Genomic DNA, 20,306 nt, shown 5'->3' with positions numbered 1-20,306 from the left:
TGAGTTTCCAAGATTGGAGCTTTGGTCAGGAGTGGGTTTGGTCAGGGGCACCTGGGTGGTTCCATTGGTTCAGCTTCTGACTTTGGCTCAGGTCATGATCTCACTGTTCGTGAGTTTGCGCCCTGCGTTGGGCTCTCTGTTGTCAGCATAGAGCCTGCTTTGAACTGCATGCACCCTTCTGTCTCTGTCTCTCCTGTGCTTGATCTCTGTCTTTCTCTCTCTCTCAAAAATAAATAAACATTTAAAAAAACAAAGGAGTGGGTCTGGTCAGCGGGAGGACCCGTACCTGCGAAGAGCTGTAGTAAGCCATCTTTCCAACTATATTAATGCATTGTGCTGTGTGTCAGTTCTACCCCCCAAAATGTTAGCAAATATCATATAGATTCTCAGAGAAAATCACTAACCTTTACTCCAGACTCCAATTGCCCGAAGCATGCTTCGAGTTTCAACAAAAGGTTAACCCTCCTTTTATCTTTGCTCACTTGCAAAGTTTCGCTTGTCTGACACCAGAAATGCCATGACTGAATTCTAAAAGAACAAGTGTCTGGGGAATATCCCTGGCCCCTGTCAGCAAAGTATTAGTACCATCTGCCATTCTGAGCTTTCTGAACTCCCAGCTTCCAGACAGGTGTCTGAGGTCTCCTTAGAGCAGGGGTTCACAACTGGGGATGGTTTTGCTCTCTGGGGGACATTTGACAATTTTGGTTGTCACGACCTTAGGGGAAAGTGAGATGTGCTCCTGGTGTCTAGTGGGTAGAGGCCAAGGATTCTGCTAAATATCATAAAGTACATGACACAGCCCCCCACAGGAGGGTTACCTGGCCTCAAAATGTCAGTAGCGTTGAGGGTGAATAAACTCTGTAGAAGTTTGCAAGGTCAGGATGTCTCCAGGGAAGCTGGCTGGCTGTCAGGATGGTGCTTGATGGTGCTCTTTACCTGGTGACCTTATCACAGGTCAAGGTCAAGCTCTCTCTCAGCCCGGCAACTTCAGAAACTCGCTTTCAGAGTACCAGACTCTAGCAGATTAACTCTCATAGGAACTCACAGAAAACTGAGTGAATAAACCTCTTCCCACCTTATTACGTTCCACTAATAAATAAAAACGGCAGATAGAGTGGACACGGTTGTTGGCAGCATAGCTCATATGCTCTCCGTTGGCAAGGTGCCTGGGAACTGAAATGGCCAGGAGGTGCCTCAGGGAGCCTAGAATCTGAAAAGGAGAGGGTTTTGGGTATCTAATGATAGCTGAAACTCTAGGTCTAGACACTTAAAAATCCATGCGAGATGTGCCCATCGGGGCTGGAATGTGCCACATCTTCAGGATTACACCTCCTTTAGAAAGTGCTGGGATGGCTCTCGGCAACCAACTTTGATCTTTCGCACTTTCTTCCTCTGCTTCCCTTGCTGACCAACTGCCTTTCCTTATCCATATTGATTCTTTTAATTAATTTACTCTTTAGTCTCATTGCCGTGGGGGAGAGGAATTGGTTCAATAAAAATGTGTCAACCACCGTTGTGTAACAGGGATAATTAACATGAAGACTGATATTTTAACATTGTCCTTAACTGGAGGCTTCTCAGCTAGTGGGTAGCACGGAGGCGACAATATTTCAGAAGAACGGGAGCAGGGCAGTAACAGGTACACTCAGGATTTGTGCAAGTCCGTAAGACACAGACCTATCCAGCAGTGACACTTGGAATGTCTGCTTTTATCTCTCAGGCACTGATTTTATAGATTAATTTGAGTCTTAAGAGAAGGGCATAGGGAGCTATTATTACCCCTGTGCACTGTCTGCTTGTCCATGTGATTTTCCTCGTTTTGTTCCAAGACTCGATGTCAGCTCTCTGGATGATGGAAGAGTTGATCTTCACTTTTTCCCTCTACATAATGGAGAAAGTCATTTTGTATATTTCTGAGTGCTGTGGTCAACCCACCAGGAAATCTAGGTGAGCTGGAGGGTCTATCACAAGGATGCTGGAGAGGATCTCCCTTTTTACTGCGAAGAGAGTTCTATAGAGGCGAGCAATGCCTGAGCGAGCTTGATGTGTTTTGCCCCAATCCTGCTGAATCACTCACCAAAGTCAGAAACCTGCTTCAGTGCTAAGTCACAAACAATACTCTCTTCTTTTGAACAGTTAGGCTCTGACAGAGGTGGTAGGAACATGGAGGATAGAACCATTTTGTGGGGCTGTTAAGCAGGAAGGGGAGAATGTGTTGAGCGCACACATTTTTCTTTCCCAAATCCTGCTGGTTTGGGCCATATTTTACCCACTTCTCCCAGTCCTTCACTTTCCCTGACCACTGGATGTGGATCTCGATTTTCTATGCTGATTGACATCAGGCAGACTTACCTGAGTTTGAATCCTGGCTCTGGCATTTGGACAAATAGCTTCCCTGAGCCTCGATGTCCTACCTATAAAAGGGGAGTCACAACAATTAACACTTACGGTGGTTAAGGTGATACGTGTGTGAAACTCCTGGGAGGTTCCTGGCATGTTGTACTGGACTCAGAAAGTGCTGGTTATCATTTTAGAAGGGAAAGGTCACCCTTAGAATGTGAATGCCCTAGGAGGAGAGTGAATTGGCATAAATTCACACTGAGAGGTATTGACTGGTATATCTTTTCCAAAACTCCAGTTTTGTTTTTTGTTTTTGTTCTTGTTTTTTTGACAGGAGTCATAGTGATGGGAAATGAAGCAGAACACTAGAATTCTGAGTTTGGGTAGGGAAAGAGAAAAGGCAGCCCGGGACGTTAGTAATTTATCAGACATTGATGGAGGGCCCCACTAGGTACCAGTTTCTGTAAAAAAGATACACTTGGCTCACCTCACAGTCTGTCCCTGGGCCAGCCCTTCTGTGATGAGCCAATGCTCAGCAATGCTTGGGGTTTCTTAGAAGTGCTGTTAATTTTTTCTCTTCAGTAATTAATATAGTCACATCAAAGCGGTTTGCAGTTAATTAATTATCTCCCAGCCAGATTAATCTTACCTTCCCTTAAAATGTGCTACATTTGGAAAGGCATCTGGTAGGCAAAGGAAAGACTGTATGTGTGTGCTGTACCCTTTAAAAAAGGGAGAGCAGCATTTTAGTGGAACACAAATATCTGAGGTTGACCCAATGATGTGTTGCTGGGGGGCCATGGAAGAAGAGGAGAAGGAGGAGGAGAAGGAGGAGGAGGAGGAGGAGGAGGAGGAGGAGGAGGAGGAGGGGAAGGAGAAGGAGGAGAAGGACAGATTTTAGCTCCTGAATTGATATTATTTATCCCTGTTGAGATTTCCCTACCTCTTCTGCTAAGAGTCCCATCTCAGAAATTCCCTTTGGGTAGAGGTGCATTTTTTTTTTCTGGGTCTTTCCTTGTTATCTTTATTAGAGGTGAAAACACACCGAAGCGTTGCTCTGGCCATTGTTGGGACCGGTGTGTTCCTGCTTTGCTCCCTCACCATTGCCCCCTTGATGTTGGTGGGACACCATTACTTGTTTATTACATTTGGTTCTGGGCCTGGGAGCTCCTGGGGGGTGGGGAGGAGGGGCAGCCACTGCATCTTGTTTGTAATCCCAGTGCCTAGGATAATTCCAGGCCGATCTTAAACTATAATGAATGCTTGTTTGATGACTGACGTAGCTGGAGGCACTTCGTTCATTTTCTTTCTGAAGCTGGGAATCAATCTTTTCTTCTTCCTCCCCACCTCGCCCCTGTCCCCCCTGGCCTCCCGCCCCCCCGCCCCGTGTAGGACATATCATTGATCTGAAAACATGAAAATCAATGGATGGATGCTTAGATCCTAGTATAAATCTATGGGAATGTATCAACATGAGGCACAGCTTACCTTGTTGGGAACTGGACATTTTTGTGGTTTCTTTAATTTATTCAGAGAGAGAAATGTAAATTTGTCCTTTTGTTTTGATACAAATTTACCCGCCCCCCCCCCACGCACACGCACACACATACACACGCACATGCACACACACGCACACGCACACACACGTTTTAACTGGAGGACTCTGATCTAGCTTGTGTAGTCCTTTCTGATCTGTGAAATACAACAATGGACAAATAAAGCAAAATCGAATTTGGCCAGTCTTTGAAATTGATTTCAAATTAGAGCAGCACTGTTAATTCTATTAGGGCAGTCACACTCAGAACTGGGTCTCTGAAATGGATTAAAATGTATTCATTTAGAGGCTTATAAGTATATCCTTGATGAATTAGCTAGGGAAATAATGCTCCCAGAAGAAATTATGTGTGGGAGGTGAATGACCGCAGCCCTGTCTCTAGTGCCTCGTGTTATCTTTGGAGGTTTTATTGGCTTTGGGGTCTGTGGAGAGTCCCAAGTGTCCATTACAGTCAAGATCTGAGAGTCTGTGAGCCTGAGAGCAATTGTGAGTCTGGTCCTGGGACGATGATGCCTCTCTATCCATGTGTCCAGTGGGAGTGATGATGGTTCCGTGGTGGGGAGAAGACCACCCACTTCCTAAGATGAGATGGGCCTCTAAGATATAGGTCTAATCAGTAAAACGCCCAGATTGCTGAGTTTGAGATAGAACATGTTGGGTGTGTTTCTTCCTTGGAGCCAAAACTTGACCTATGGTTTCTTTGGCAGGTGAGAGTGATTTCCCAGTGATTGCTTTGGCCCTTACAACCAAAGAACAGGATTCTTCCCTTCTTTTTGGCCACTAAATGCCTGCGCACACCACACATCCCTGCGAGGGAAGAAGGGCGGAGCTTCTTGGATGATGATGGACATTCCACTGGACAGGATGAGGGCAGAGAGTGTGACATCAACACCACAAAGGTAAGAGCTTCCACTGATCTTCTTCTCTGGCCCCCTTACTTATCAAAGGGAGGGCAGAATGAGCCTTACAATGTAGTGACAGAAATGAAGGTTAGACACCAGGGAGACTATTCTGACTCAAATTCACCGGCAATTGGGGCACGTGACTGAAGGAGGAAAGGAGAGAGCCAGCCTGGGAGGAAATAGGTTGGATTCTTTTGGGGGATGCACGAAGGCAGCTCTGGAAGAATCCGTAGCCCACATTGCCCATCTGCCCTTTTGACACTGATAGTTCAGACATGAGGAAGTAGCACTAGTATTATTGAGATAAAATTCCATTTGTGTCCATTTAAGTCAGTCTGGTTTAAAATGGACTGTGGAGTTGGGTTGGTAAGTCTGGGTCAGGCTGCAGATTGGGGGCTTATCGGAAGTAGCTGGCATGGAGACACATTTTGTGTGAGCCACATAACGTTGGGAACATGTTGGATCAAGTCTAATAAAACTTGAGCTATCCCTCATAAAAATCGGGATTTCCGGGTTCTCCTGGAGCACCAGCCCTCTGCTTCCACAAAGGACAATGGACAACAATGTCCTGGAGAGTTCACCACAGTCCCAACCAGCCCACTTTATTTGTTGAACTTACTTGTTTGGCTGCTGGAAGCATTTCATTTCACCTTGTCTGGTGTAGATCATTCTGCTAGCTCTTTGACGAAAACAGTGATAGCCTTTTAATTCTTCCAGATAAAAGAGTATCTTTCACTAGACCATGGGCAGAAATCAGCATAAACGGCTGAGACTGTAGAGGTGGCAATACATGATTCCTTCCATGGAAGAGCTTAGGGTCTAGTGACAGCCATGGTCAGGTCTGTGGTGGTGAGGAGAGCTGTGAAAACATTATACTGTCTTGTGGTGGATGCTAAAATAATAGTGCCCTGCGGGCTGTTGTAAGGTGAGGGGATGAGGAAGTGGGTGGAGGGGACCTATTAATTTGGCTCAGGTGTGTTCAGATTCTCCAGAACTCCCCCCCGGGACTCCAGAACTTCACCAGTATAACCACTAGTGTGTGGGTTCCTCCACATAACGTGACTGTTGATAGGCTCCTGTCCTGTTGTCCGTCCACATTTTTCCTAGTCCACGTTGAAAATCTTTCATCTGTGATTCTTCGCTTTTTACAAATAGGACAGATTTCTGGCCACTTGTCTCACTAAATCACTCAGTCTTCTGAGCAGCCTCTGCTTGGAGATGAGCTGTATGAGTTACAGGATCCCTGGAGAGGAGCAGCCACACTAACTAGAGGTCCAGATGGAATGAATACAGTTCTAAGAGGACTGTTCCAGGTGGAAGGAGCTGCCTCGCTTCCAGAAAGCTCTTTGAAATTTCATGTATTCTATACACTGGCTCTGGGCATGACCTCCTAGATGTCTCAGAAGTAGCTATTTGTTTTTCAGAATTGCACTATTTTACTGGTTCTAACAACACTGAGTCACGAGGGCCTAAAGCAAGGAACCCTAGCATTTCCATTCCCAAATCCACATAGGGTGGGCTATGCAATGCCACTGACATTTGACCATGCCCTCTTATCTTCTCTGGCCCATTATCTATTACCGATGTTCTTTTCCTTACATGTTACCCACACCAGTACACAGGGAGCTTGCTGGAAGAGAAGATCAGCGAAGGTCAGCGAAGGTGCCTGGGGAGAATACCTCCACTCATGGGTGTGGATTGACTTTAGATTTCTAATTCTGTTTACATCTGCTTGGTTTTATTTGGAATATTCTCACATGCCATGGGCAGAAATATGAGTTAGCAGGACCTAACCTTTTAAAAAACATTAGTGATTTTTAGGGCTTCTGGGTGGCTCAGTCTTTCAAGCATCCGACTCTTGATTTTGGCTCAGGTCATGATCTCGTGGTACGTGAGTTCAAGCCCCACATTGGGCTCTGCGCTGAAAGTTCGGAGCCTGCTTGGGATTCTTTTCCTCGCTCTCTGCCCCTCCCCTGCTCTCTCTCTCTCTCAAAATTAAAAAAAAAAATTTTTTTTTAAATTAGTGATTTTTCTTTTATATTTAATGGGATAAAATGCAGCTCTTAAAAGAATGTTCCAAAAAGATGGCAGTATTAATTCTGAAAAATGCCCTATTTGCTTTAATTTGATAGGAGGATTTAACGTAGATTTTGGACAAGTGGGAGGGCAGAAGGAATCTAGGTTTTTCTTTACATTTGTGGGATTGATTGAAAAAAGTGGTTCTGCCCCATAAAAATACCGACTTGTGTTTGTTATGCTTTTGTTATTTTTCTGAGCAAAGCAAGAGCATTATCAAAGCCACTCATGCACTTGTGTGCATGTGTATTTGTCAGCCTTGAAAAGACTCTGTTCTGAGAGTATTTTTTAAGTGAGTTTGAGAGCATAAAGCAAAAAGAGAGGGAAGTGGACTAAGAAGAGGGGAGTAAGAGGTTAATGGCTTTGAAAAGCCTTTTACAGGGTGCCACTTGGAGAGAAGATCAATGCAGGTTTTCTTGTAAGCTTCAGTGGATATCTTGGATTTTTGACATCTTTTTTCTTTCTTTTCCATCCTGTAAACACCGAGAGGCACAAGGTAGCCAAATACAGTAGATAATGTTCTCACCATGAGTAGCTTGGGTTAGTAGTAGGCAGGGGGAGCGATACAGAAGCCAGTGATCTTCTTGAGAAAGAGGACAAAAATAGCAGTTGATTTTTCAACTTTGCTGCCAAATGCCTTTTGTGCTCCCAGATGTGCCTGATTGGAGACTCCATGTGTCCTCGGTATGCTTATACCAAATCCCCCAGTAAGGAGTATAGCATTCTTTAAGGAGGATGATAAAAAACTCTGTGAATTTAAAAGTCAGCCAGTCCCTCCTGCCTCCCACTTAAATTTAAATACTCATGTCTGAGGCATAGTGGAAAGAGTCTGCCACACAAAAGCTGGATAATGTTGACCAAACTCTGCATCTCAGGTGTCCCTATTTGCAACGTGGGATATAAGATCTACCACTAAGGACTGTTAGAGAATTCAAGGAGGTTCTTCATTCATTCCATGACACTTCCTCATTCCCTCCTAGTGCCCGGGTACTGCATGAGTTGCTGGGAATTCAAGGGTAACCAATAGTGTGTATGAAAGCACTTACTACACAGTACATGGCCCAAAAAGGTGCGTGGTAAATTTTTCTTGAAACATTTTTGATGGAGAATTTTAACATGTACCAAAATAGGGAGAATACTACATTGAACTCCTGTACCCTTCACACAACTGCAGCAATGATCAATCCACGGCCATATCTTGTATGAGTAAAATACACCTCCCCCACCCCCCACCCCTCCCGACTCTGTCACTCCCCATGGATTATTTTGAAATGAATCTCAAATGTATAATTTTATCCATAAAATTGTAATACATACTTTCAAAAGATAAGGGTTCTTTTGAAAAGCATACTTACAATACCATCAGCACATTGAGAAATTAACAATCATTCTTTTATATGATCACGTATCTAGTTGGTACTCAAACGTCCCTGTTTTTCATATTTTTTTAAGCATTTGGCCTGTTAAAATCGGGAGTCATACAAAGCCCACACATTGGATCTGTTTGATATGTCGCTTATCTGGTCTGTGCCATTTGTCTGTACAGTTTTCCACAGTCTAGATTTCGCTGTGTCACTCACCGCACATGTTCCCCTGAAATCTCCATGTGATTTCAAGTGGCAGATCTAGACTCTCAATAAAATTCAGGCCTGATTTGTTGTTGTTGCTGTTGTTGAAATACTGCAGAATTGTGTATGTACTTCCATCATGAGGCACATTGTGTCTTGTTTCTTTCTGTTACTTCGGGCTTGATCAGTGAGCTCAGGTATTGCCATTCTGATGTAGCTGTGGTAAAGTTCCCCACCAGCTTTTTATTTGGGTGTTAGCAACCCAGAACTGTCATTTCATGATGACCTTGTGAAATAGGGAGATTTTAATTCTATCATTCCTTCTCCATTAGATGGAACCCTATTTTAAAGAACAGTTTTATTGAGGTATACTTCATTTACGATACAACTTACCTTTTTAAAATACATAATTGGGGTGTTCTTAGTATATTCATAAGGTTGTACAGTCATCTAATTCCAGAACATTTTTATCACCCCCAAAAGAAACACATACCTATTAGCACTCACACCGTATCTCTCTTCCTCCCAGCCCCTGGCAACCACTAATTTGCTTTCTGTCTCTATGGGTTTGCTTACTCTGGATATTTCATATAAATGGAATCGTACAATATGTGGCCTGTTTTGGTCTGGCTTCTTTCATTAGAATAATGTTTTCAAAACATTATTATCTACAGCAAAATATGTTGTAGTATCAGTAATTCATTCCTTTTTATGGCCAAATAATATTCCATTGAATGGATAGACCATTTTGTTTATCCATTCATCAATTAATGGATATGGACTTTTGGGTAGTTTTCCCTCTTTGGCTATTATCAATAATGCTGCTATGAGCATTAGTGTATATGTTTTGTTTGTACATATGTTTTCAGTTCCTTTATAAATATACTTAGGAGTGGAATTGTTGGATCATATGGTAATTCTATGTTTAACTTTTTCAGAAATGGGCTAAACTCTTTTCCAAAATGGCTGCACATTTTACATTACCCCTGGTAATGCACGAGGGTTCCAGTTTCTCCACATCCTCATTAACACTTGCATTATGCTAAAATGCTTGTATTATTATTACTTTTTTATTTTAGCCATCCTAGTAGTGTCAAGTGTTATCTCGTGTTTTTAATTGGCATTTCACTAATGACGAATGATTTTCCGTCTTTTCATGGACATTTTGGCTATTTGTATATCTTCAGAGAAATGTCTATTGAAGAAATCCTTTGCCCATTTGAAAGTAAGTTATATGGCTTTTTATTATTGAGTTGTAAGAGCTCTTTATTCTGGATACTAGATCGTTATTGATAATTTATTTGTGAATATTTTTTCACATCATGTGGGTTGTCTTTTCATTTTCTTGATTCTTGTCCTTTGACTTGATAGTGTCCTTTGAAACACAAAATTTTTACTTTTGAAGTCACTTTACCTATTTTTCCTCTTATTATGCTTTTGGTGTCATAGCTAAGAAGTCACTTTAATCCAAGCTCACAAAGATTTATGCTTGTATTTTCTTATGAGCGTTTTATAGTTTTGGCACCTATATTTAGGTTTCTGATCCACTGATTCATTAACTTTTGTATATGGTGTGAGGTAGGCATCCAATTTTATTCTTTTGCATGTGGCTGTCCAATTGTCCCAGTGCCAATTATTGAAAAGTCTGTTCTTTCCCCATTGAATTCTCTTGACATTCTTGTTGAAAATCAGTTGACAGTAGATATGGATGTATTTCTGGATTCTTAATTCTGCTCTGTTGATCTCCCTCTCTATCCTATGCCAATTCTACCCTGTCTTGATTACTGTAGCTTTGTAGCAATTTTTGAAATCATGAAGTATGAGTTTCCTGACTTTGTTCTTCTTTTTCAAGATTGTTTGACTATTCTGGGTTTCTTGCACTTCCATATGAATTTTAGAATCAGCTTGTCTGTCAATTTCTGAAAAGAAAAGGCAGCTAATATTTTGATGGCAATTGTGTTCAATCTATAGATTAATTTGGGGAGTACTGCTATATGGGGATGTCTGTACATTTATTTTTGTTTAATTTCTTTCAACAATATTTTGTAGTTTGGGCACAAATTTGTACCACTTTTGTTAAATTTATTGCTAAATAATAACTTTGTGATGCTACTATAAATGGAACTGTTTTTTAAATTTCATATTTCTGTTTACTTATTGCTAGTGTACAGAAATACAATGGATTTTTGTATATTGACTTCATATTCTGCAACATTGCTGAATTTATTTATTAGTTCTAATACATTTTTTGTGTGTATTCTGTAAGATTTTCTATATGACATAATCATGTCATCTACAAATAGAGATAGTATTTTTGGGCTCTATTGCCGGGTACATCCATATTTGTCATTTTTATGTTTTCTTGATCAATTGACTGTTTTATTTTTATATAATGCTCTTTGTCTTTGGTAACAATTTTTGTCTTAAATTTTGTGTGGTTATCAGTATAGCCACTCCTGCTTTCTTTTGGTTACTGTTTTCATGCTTTTACTTTCAAACTGTGTTTTTCAATCTAAATAAACATTTTCTAGTGTACTATTTTAATTGTTTCTGTTACAATTGTTTTTGAATTGTTGGAATATTTTTATAAGGAAAAATTCCCTCTTTAACTACTATATGGTTCTCCTAAGGTATAATTCATGCAGGAAAACAAGATAAATGTTTGATTTTCTTTTTTGTCTCACATTCCAGAGTAACGAGTTGGTACTTTAGTACCCTTCAAAGGTGACCAATGTATTCTTTCTTTCTTTCTTAAAAAATATTATTATGAACTCGGGGATTTTAACATACTTGATGTGTTTCAGTCTATTGGAGATTTTTTTCTTTTTGATGCACAAATCTTTGGCCAGTGTGAGTCTCCAGTTGGTCCTGAGTCCCTTTGAATATTCCCTTGTCCTTCCCTTCCCTTGTCCTTCTGTTCCTTGCTTTCTATGTAACAAGATAGTCCAGGCTTATTTTGTGTATTTCTTACCCCAGACCTGGGATTGGCTATTTCTCCAAGAAGCCCTTGTTATTTTAGTGAGAAATTGTATTTTGATGCCTCAATCTGCACAAACTCGAGATATTCATTGCTCTTGACTTGGTGTCTTCAGTTGGGTTCCCAGGGAAATAGACTAAGACAGAAATTTATGTGCAGAAAGTTTGTTGGGAGGTTCCCTTGGGACAAATACTAGTGGGAATTGAAGGAAGTAGGGTTGGGCAAGGAGAGGCGTTGAACTGGGATGAAGTTGTGACAGAAATCTTAGCTGATCCTATGGGAACTCTGGAACTCGGGTGCCCACCTTGAGAAAAAGGTGCTGGGTCGTTGTAGCTTCCCCATACATAAGCCACTGGATGTGAACTTGCCTGGGGAAAGAGTGTGACCTTGGGCAAGGCAGCTCTCTTTGGCTGAGGGTGATTCCCAAAGAGGGACTTAACTGAGAGCCCTTTAGCTATTAACACTTCGAGCAAGTGTGAGAATGAGTGTTTTAATTCTAAAGGGGAAATATAAGTGATGCTTCAGAGCATCCACTGGAGATAGTCATTCTGTTGTAGGTTTTTTCAGTGCAAATAAGATTTTCTTTTAAGAAAAATTAAATTATCAGTCCATAATGATATTTCTAGTTCAGATTTAGGATCATTGGGTTTTTATTTCATTTCTTTGATTTTATATTTATATTTCTTTTATTTTGCCCTCAAAATCTTGGGGGATAATGATATTAACATAATAATTTACTTGCTTTAACCTATGTGTATATACATAAAATTTCAGAATAATTATACCAACATGAATACTAAAAATATTTTAAGATTTCTATACTATATTTGTCCTATGGTGTATACTACTATGGATGTACAGTCAGATTATTGAAATTAAATTAAATTTAGAAAACCTCGAGGAGCACCTGGGTGGCTCAGTTGGTTGAAGGTCTGACCTGGCTCAGGTCGTGATCTCGCAGTTCATGATTTTGAGCCCCACATTAGGCTCTCTGCTGTCCGCCTCTCAGCGCAGAGCCTGCTTTGGATCCTCTGCCCCCCTCTTTCTGCCTCTCCCCTGCTTGCGTTTTCTCAAAAGTAAATAAACAAATGAAAAAAAAACTTGGAATAATTTATCTCTCTGAAGTTACTGACCAACTTGATATACAGTAAAGTTAAATTTTTAAGGATTGTCTTTTTTAAATTTAATTTTGTTTCATAATTATGTAAAATATTTACACAGTTCCAAGTCCAGCTTCCAACACTGTGCCCTATATCCTGTTCCCTCTCTCCCCATATAGGGAGGCACTTTTTTCATTTTTGGTTTATCCTTTTGCTATTTCTTTTTCTTTACATAAGCATGTGTGTACATGCGTGTGTGTGTGTTCGTATGTATGTGTATATGCATGTATATGTACGTACACACACATATTTTCCCTTTACTTAAATAATATATCCTAGAAATCACTCCATTGCATATATATATATATATATATAGAGAGAGAGAGAGAGAGAGAGAGAGACAGAGAGAGAGAGACAGAGAGAGAGAGAGACAGAGAGAGAGAGACAGAGAGAGAGAGGAGAGGGAGAGAGACCGTAGTTTATTTGGCCAATCTTCTATTGATGGCTGTTTGGATTGTTTCCAGTTATGCACGTGTTTTTAATTTTTGTCTGTTTCTCTTTGAGAGAGATTTCTAGAAGAGAGATTGCTGGGGCAAAGGGTAAATGCCTGTACAGTTTTGCTACATCTTGTCAAATTCTCCTCCAAAAGGGTTCCCCTTCATTTTGCATCGCCCACCCCTCCTCACCCACTTCCCCACAGACTCATTAATAGAGGATGCAGGCCAATTTTTGGATTATAGATCACATGGACATGCATAAAGAAAATGCTTTAATGTATTTAAAGTTTATGTATTTATAAATACAGATAAATGTATATATGTTTACATCTATAAATAAATGTATACATTTACATCTATAAATAAATTAGAAATGTATAATTTATATTAATCATAAATGTACATAGATATGTGTAAATATACCTTTGATCTGGTGAATGTGTTCTGGGTAGGAGTAAATGAATGGCTGTTAAATAGATGCTGATCTGAAATAGGAAACTTGGAAATAATGATGTTCAGTATCTGCCTTTCTTTATGTTGCTTTAGATGTGTGAGGCAGAGTGCTGTAGAAAGCCCTGGAATTGGTGTAAGGAACCCCAGCTTGTGCCTCTGTTCTAACCCTTAATAGCTGCATTATGCCTACTTATCTCTTCTGATCCTGCCTCCTCATTGGCAAAATCCCAGAGTAGTAGTGAGGGACAAATGACAGAAGGGATGTTTGTGATTGGCAAGGGACTGTCTACATGCCAGGGAGCCTAGCTACAGAAGGTAAGGTGAGAACTCTTTCTTCCCTGCCCCCTGTTGGCTGCTGTGGGATGGACACAGCCAAGGAAAACAACCCTGTCCTCTGGCCTCTGTGTCCTGGGACATCTTAGGTTGCCCTCTGAGCTCAAGCATTGGACCTGATCTGGAGATGCTTCCCTTTTCCTCTGTCTCGAAAGCCCCCAACAGGAGCCCCTTCTTTTATGATGTGTGTTGGTTTAATGATCAGACTTTGAGGCATGAGTGGGCCTCACGAAGGGCTCTCTTTCACCAGCACAGAGCGAATGCAAAGCGAGGAGGACAGAATGGGAAGACTGGCATCAAGGGTGATAACAGGGTCCTGTAGAAAAGTGCCCGCGGAATGATCGGGAAGTGGATGACACACCCCCTGAGACCGGCTTATGCACGTGTGTCATGAAGGCAGACCCTGGCATTCTATTGCTGGGGCTTTCCAGAATAGTCAAAGAGATGAAAAATAAGCCACCCGAAGAAAATGTCCATTAAAGTCTTAGTGCCAGCTTAGCTAAAACTAGGTCCTTGGAACGTTTTACTACTATACTTGCCATGAGCACAAGCCTGCTGTTAGAGATCTGAAGTTCCATAAATATTTGGACCAAGCCAGGAGCTCTGATTTAGGCCCTTCAAAGAAGATATCTAACTAAAAATAGAAAGCAGAGGCAGAAAAAACCCAAGTATTTTGAAGAGGTCAGCAAATCTATTAAATGGCATGTCAAGCTATGCTGCGGTCTCTGGTTTCATGGGAACACACTCATGGGAGCACATTCGGTTAGTGTCTCGAGAGCGAATGCCCATGCCTACTTTATGACTGTAGGCTTCCTCCTGGGCTGGATGGCAGAAGGCTGGACTTTAAGGCTGTGTTCTCTGGTGCATCCTTTTCAAAGGAGGAGTCTCTTGTCTCACACGCAGCCTTGGCTTTTCGTAAACACAAGGGGCAAGAAATTCCTTCCTGATCTTTTTGCCTCCTCTAGTAGTGTCCCCGTATCACCCACTTACTGCAGAGTAGAAAACACATTCTCTTTTTGCTTTTCTAATTTCCTGTCCTTTTTTTTTCTTTCAAATTAATCACCAATTACTGCTGATTTGACATTATAAACTTTCCTTGATTTTTGTCACTTCCTCTTTACACACACCACCACTATGTGAGTTGGGGTCTTCTCCCTTCCTCTCACCTGTTCTGTTGTAGCCCTGTCTCTTTGGCCCTGAACTTTCACCCCAAGCAGACCCCTGCTCCACTGTCAGTGGGGTCTTTCTAAGTCACCGTTGGCAAAGACAGCTGTGTCCAGTCATTGATTAAGATTGTTTAGGGGCACCTGGATGGCTCAGTCGGTTAAGTGTCTGACTCTTGATTTCAGGTCAGGTCATGAAATCATGGTTTGTGGGTTCGAGCCCTGCACTGGGCTCTGTGCTGACAGTGCAGAACCTGCTTGGGATATTCTCTGTCTTTCTCTGTCTCTCTCTGACTTTCTCTGCCTCAAAATAGATAAACATTAAAAAAATAAAAAATAAATAATAAACAAAGATTGTTTAGTGGTCTTGCTTACAGGTAAAGTCCAGACTCTGTAGACTGATATACAAGATTCTTCCCAATCTTGCTTATGCCCAACCCTTGGTGCCCACTGTTGGGAATGCCCATTCCCCTTGTTTGGTCAACTCTGCTTGAACTGTTAATGTTTGAGCCAAATGTAACCAATGACAAGGGTCATTGCTCTTTTCTCAATAAGCCCAAAGATGCTTGACTCATTTCTGTTATAGCATTTCCCACATTGCATTATTGGATTATAATAAGGAAGAAAGTGGATGGAGGAGAGGGTATATATAGTGGGAGTAGCATGGATTTGCATTAATCCAACCTGGGTTTAAATTCTGGCTCTACCATTTACCTATACTGTGATCTTTGACTCAACCTCTCTGAGCATCCATTTTTCTGTACACATTCTGTAAAGTGTTGGCAGGATTAAATGGCATCGTGTCTATCGAAGCATCTAATAGTACCCTGTAGGAATTTAGTATATGATAGTCTCCTACCTTTCTTTTTTCTGCACCATTTGCTCTGAGGAAGTATCATTGTATTGGGTGATAGTCAAAGCTATTACTTTCTCCCTGAGAAATGGATCTGGTACATCCTAATTAGTGTCAGAACTAGATGTGCTGGGCCAGTATAGACTGGGTGTCTATGGGGCAATTGGGAGTGTGTGGGGAACTGTCTGTGAGGGGAGGGAGCAGGAGAGAGAGGAGAGTGTTTGTATGAGGAAACTGATAGTGCAATTAACTTATAGAGGTTTCCCCAAGACACTGTCTTCTCTGTGGATGTACCTGAAACACTATCCCATGAAGTGTAACTATATCTTTAAGATGTAGGGTACTTAAGGACAGGGAGATAATTATATGCTCTTGATTGTCCACATCCAAATGTAGGAATGGGGCTTTCTCTTAAAGGAGTGAAACATGGGAGCAGAAGGGGAAAGCTACATCTTTTATAAGAGCTGAGCTGAGCCCCCAGTCACGTGTGGGTTGGGGGCGAGGGTCAGAGCAGAGAAGAGAACTGTTTGTGAGGGTGCATGACTGAGACCTGGCCACAGGGAGAGGTGAGCTACAAGTCAGGCAGCAACCAGCCTGTCACGTTTGAACTGAGCATTGCCAAATGCGGGAGCCTCGTGGGTGAGACTGGGGATGCTTGTATTGTGTAAGTGATCCATAAGGCGTTGCTTTTTGGGGGCCTGGAGGTAAATTTTGTATGCTTAAAAAAAATAAAGAACTAGGAACAAAGGTTCATCAAACTTAGATGGCAGTCTTCTTTTTCCTAAAAAATGGATCCATCAACCCCAGTTTTTGGAGAACAATCTGTTTTGTGTTCATTTTCTTCCGGTTAAAATGCATAATGCTTTTTCCTTCTTATTCCATTTCCTGCTTTGCTCTTCACGTAGCCCATCATCCTGGAAAGGGCAGATTAAAAATAAGCTTGGCAAGGCACAACGGGGCAGCGCTAATGCCGTCTTGTGCTCCTTCCAGGTGCAGCGTGAACTTCCTCATCTCCCTTCCCATCCAGCTCCCTGCCTCCTGTATCCACCATGGTGTTTGGTGAGTTTTTCCATCGCCCTGGACAAGACGAGGAACTTGTCAACTTGAACGTGGGGGGCTTTAAGCAGTCCGTCGACCAAAGCACCCTCCTGCGGTTTCCTCACACCAGACTCGGAAAACTGCTCACCTGCCACTCGGAAGAGGCCATCCTGGAGCTGTGCGATGACTACAGTGTGGCCGATAAGGAGTACTACTTTGATCGGAACCCCTCCTTGTTCAGATACGTTTTGAATTTTTATTACACGGGGAAGCTGCATGTCATGGAGGAGCTGTGCGTATTCTCATTCTGCCAGGAGATCGAGTACTGGGGCATCAACGAGCTCTTCATCGATTCCTGCTGCAGTAATCGCTACCAGGAACGCAAGGAGGATAACCACGAGAAGGACTGGGACCAGAAGAGCAATGACGTGAGTACCGACACCTCCTTTGAAGAGTCGTCCCTGTTTGAGAAGGAGCTGGAGAAGTTTGACAAGCTGCGATTTGGTCAGCTCCGGAAGAAGATCTGGATTCGAATGGAAAACCCAGCCTACTGCCTGTCTGCCAAGCTCATTGCCATCTCGTCCTTGAGCGTGGTGCTGGCCTCCATTGTGGCCATGTGTGTGCACAGCATGTCAGAGTTCCAGAACGAGGACGGAGAGGTGGATGACCCCGTGCTGGAAGGTGTGGAGATCGCGTGCATTGCTTGGTTCACTGGCGAGCTTGCCATCCGGCTGGTTGCTGCTCCCTGTCAAAAGAAATTCTGGAAAAACCCTCTGAACATAATTGACTTCGTCTCCATTATCCCCTTCTATGCCACCTTGGCTGTAGACACCAAGGAGGAAGAGAGTGAGGACATTGAAAACATGGGCAAGGTGGTCCAGATCCTCAGGCTTATGAGGATTTTCCGAATCCTCAAGCTTGCCCGGCACTCAGTAGGACTTCGGTCTCTAGGTGCCACCCTGAGACACAGCTATCATGAAGTTGGGCTCCTGCTTCTCTTTCTCTCTGTGGGCATTTCCATCTTTTCTGTGCTTATCTACTCTGTGGAGAAAGACGAGCAGACATCCAGCCTCACCAGCATCCCCATCTGCTGGTGGTGGGCCACCATCAGCATGACCACTGTGGGCTATGGAGACACGCACCCAGTCACCTTGGCCGGGAAGCTTATCGCCAGCACGTGCATCATCTGTGGCATCTTGGTGGTGGCCCTCCCTATCACCATTATCTTCAACAAGTTTTCCAAGTACTACCAGAAGCAGAAGGACATTGATGTGGACCAGTGCAGTGAGGACCCACCAGAGAAGTGTCACGAGCTACCTTACTTTAACATTAGGGACATTTATGCCCAGCGGATGCACGCCTTCATTACCAGTCTGTCTTCTGTGGGAATTGTGGTGAGCGATCCCGATTCTACAGATGCTTCAAGCATTGAAGACAATGAGGATGTTTATAACACAGCGTCCTTGGAGAATTGCACAGCAAAATGAGCAGGGACATTTGTGCCTGTATCTTGTGTCCCTTCCTGACGTTAGGTTAACACAGCTTTATAAACCTCAATGGGTTCGTTAAAATAATTTAATTCTCAGGGTGTACCTTTCAGCCATAGTTGGACATTCATTGCTCCAAAATGATAGAATCTTCTTTATTTTTCTCAGTAAAGTGAATTAAATGCCTTGTTCTGAAATTTATTTTTTACAAGAGAGAGTTGTGATATGATTTTGGAAAAAAAAAAGGTAAATGGGACTGGGTGGGATTTATTGCTACGGCTTATGTATCATTCTGTGTTTGTCATCTACTCACATTGAGCTAACTGTACATTACTGACAAGTAGAATCAGAGGCCCGGCTGACTGAAGACTCCATGCATGTAAGATCCACAAAATGAGACAATGCATGTAAATCCATGTTCACGTTCTAGACATGGAAATTAGGAGCCTAATAAACTTGCCTAATTCAGTGTGGAGAATGTCTTGGTTGTACGTTTTTATGTCAAGTAAGTATATTTCAGGATGTTCAAACTTGGTCTGGAAGGGAACTGCTCTTTTTGGAGCATCAAGAGTCCTTTCTGTTAGTTCCTGAATTTTGGATACACATCTACCATGGGCTAGTTCTTCTGTTCAGTAGACTGGTGGTGGTGGGCAGCAGGCAGAAGGATCATGTCCGTGATGAAACCATGCCGTCCAGGGTATATTGATTACACGTGTACAGGTTTGGGTCATACTCAAGTTGCCATATGTGAATGAAGTATGTGCCCTTACAGATATGTTTCTAGTGTGTATTTTGTGTTTTATAATTTCTCCTGTCCAGATAAAACCTCATCACCTGAAAAGTATGCAAGGCAGAGTAAATCTCCACATTCACAGGCAGAGATAGACTCCATGAGTGGAAGGAAGGAGAAATGGTGTTCAAACACACAGATATGATTCACTATGGCCAGAGGAGTGAAACTGTAATCACTGGGAAAAGCTACGCCAGGAGCTATAAAATAAGCCACCACTTAAAAATAGCCTTCGAGACAGTAATGTCTGCATCTTATGTAAAAGCCCCTCATGATGAAAGAAGACATACATACTCATTTCCAGAACAATTCCATCCCATGTGGAGAGAATGTAGTGAAAAATCTTAATTTTGGAGGTGTATGTGACTCTAACTCATGCCGTCAGACCGAGTCCTTTCCCTGAGATCTTTCTGAATGGAAAAGCCGCCTGGATTTATTACCCTACTTCCTATGTCTGTAGACGCATTTCATTGAAAGAAGGACATTGCCTGTGGGTTATCTGATGAAGATAACTCTGACTCATCTCTCCTCTTAACGTTTCCGTGACTTCTGAGACGGATATAACTGAACAGAGTTTACAGTCACTTTTAAATCTGGAGGTTTATTCATTCATGTGTGTCATCCCCTGCCCATTTGAAAAATCTTTCTTTTCCCCCAAATGCCTTTTTGATGTTGGCATAAATATAGTTTTGAAGCATAGCAATAGAATTTGGGATCCAGTTTGATTAAAGATTTCCCAATTAGTAGTGAAGTAGCTGAAGACTGCTTGTATAGTAATAGTAATAGTAATAGTAATAGTAATAGTAATAGTAATAGTAACAACAATACTAGTAATCATAGTACTAGTAATAATAGTAATACGAGCAACAATAGTAATAGTAATAATAGTACCAGCAATAATGATAATTGGCTGCTATGTAAGTGCCCCACCTTACATAATCATCTCACTGATTGCTTACAACATCACTATCGGCAAGGGTTTGTTCCCGTCTGCATTTTAAGACGAGGAAACTGAGGCTTGCAAGAAAAGTGTCAGTGCACACAGCAAATGATGGAGTCGTGCCGAGGACCCCAGGATCCAGATTCCAGAGGCTGTGCTTTGAACACTACATCACACTGCCTCCGGCTCCACTGTGTTGGGGAGTAGATTTAAGGACACATCAGGGCAGAGTTC

General features: G+C 42.1%; 1 protein-coding gene across 1 annotated transcript in view; it reads left to right on the top strand.

The window, feature by feature from the left end:
- The window catches only part of KCNS3 (potassium voltage-gated channel modifier subfamily S member 3), a 39,085-nt gene extending 20,190 nt beyond the window's left edge, over positions 1 to 18,895 (top strand). The window contains exons 2-3 of the mRNA XM_049652486.1: positions 4,603 to 4,794; positions 16,808 to 18,895. Coding sequence (XP_049508443.1) covers positions 16,867 to 18,342 — 1,476 coding nt within the window. The 5' untranslated portion in view covers positions 4,603 to 4,794; positions 16,808 to 16,866 and the 3' untranslated portion in view covers positions 18,343 to 18,895. The remainder of the gene's footprint in view (positions 1 to 4,602; positions 4,795 to 16,807) is intronic.
- Positions 18,896 to 20,306: the final 1,411 nt, after the last annotated feature.

Source organism: Panthera uncia (assembly GCF_023721935.1).
Source record: "Panthera uncia isolate 11264 chromosome A3 unlocalized genomic scaffold, Puncia_PCG_1.0 HiC_scaffold_12, whole genome shotgun sequence".
NCBI lineage: Eukaryota > Metazoa > Chordata > Mammalia > Carnivora > Felidae > Panthera > Panthera uncia.
The sequence above is the reverse complement of the archived record's forward strand: the minus strand, read 5'-3'. Positions and strand labels throughout refer to the sequence as shown.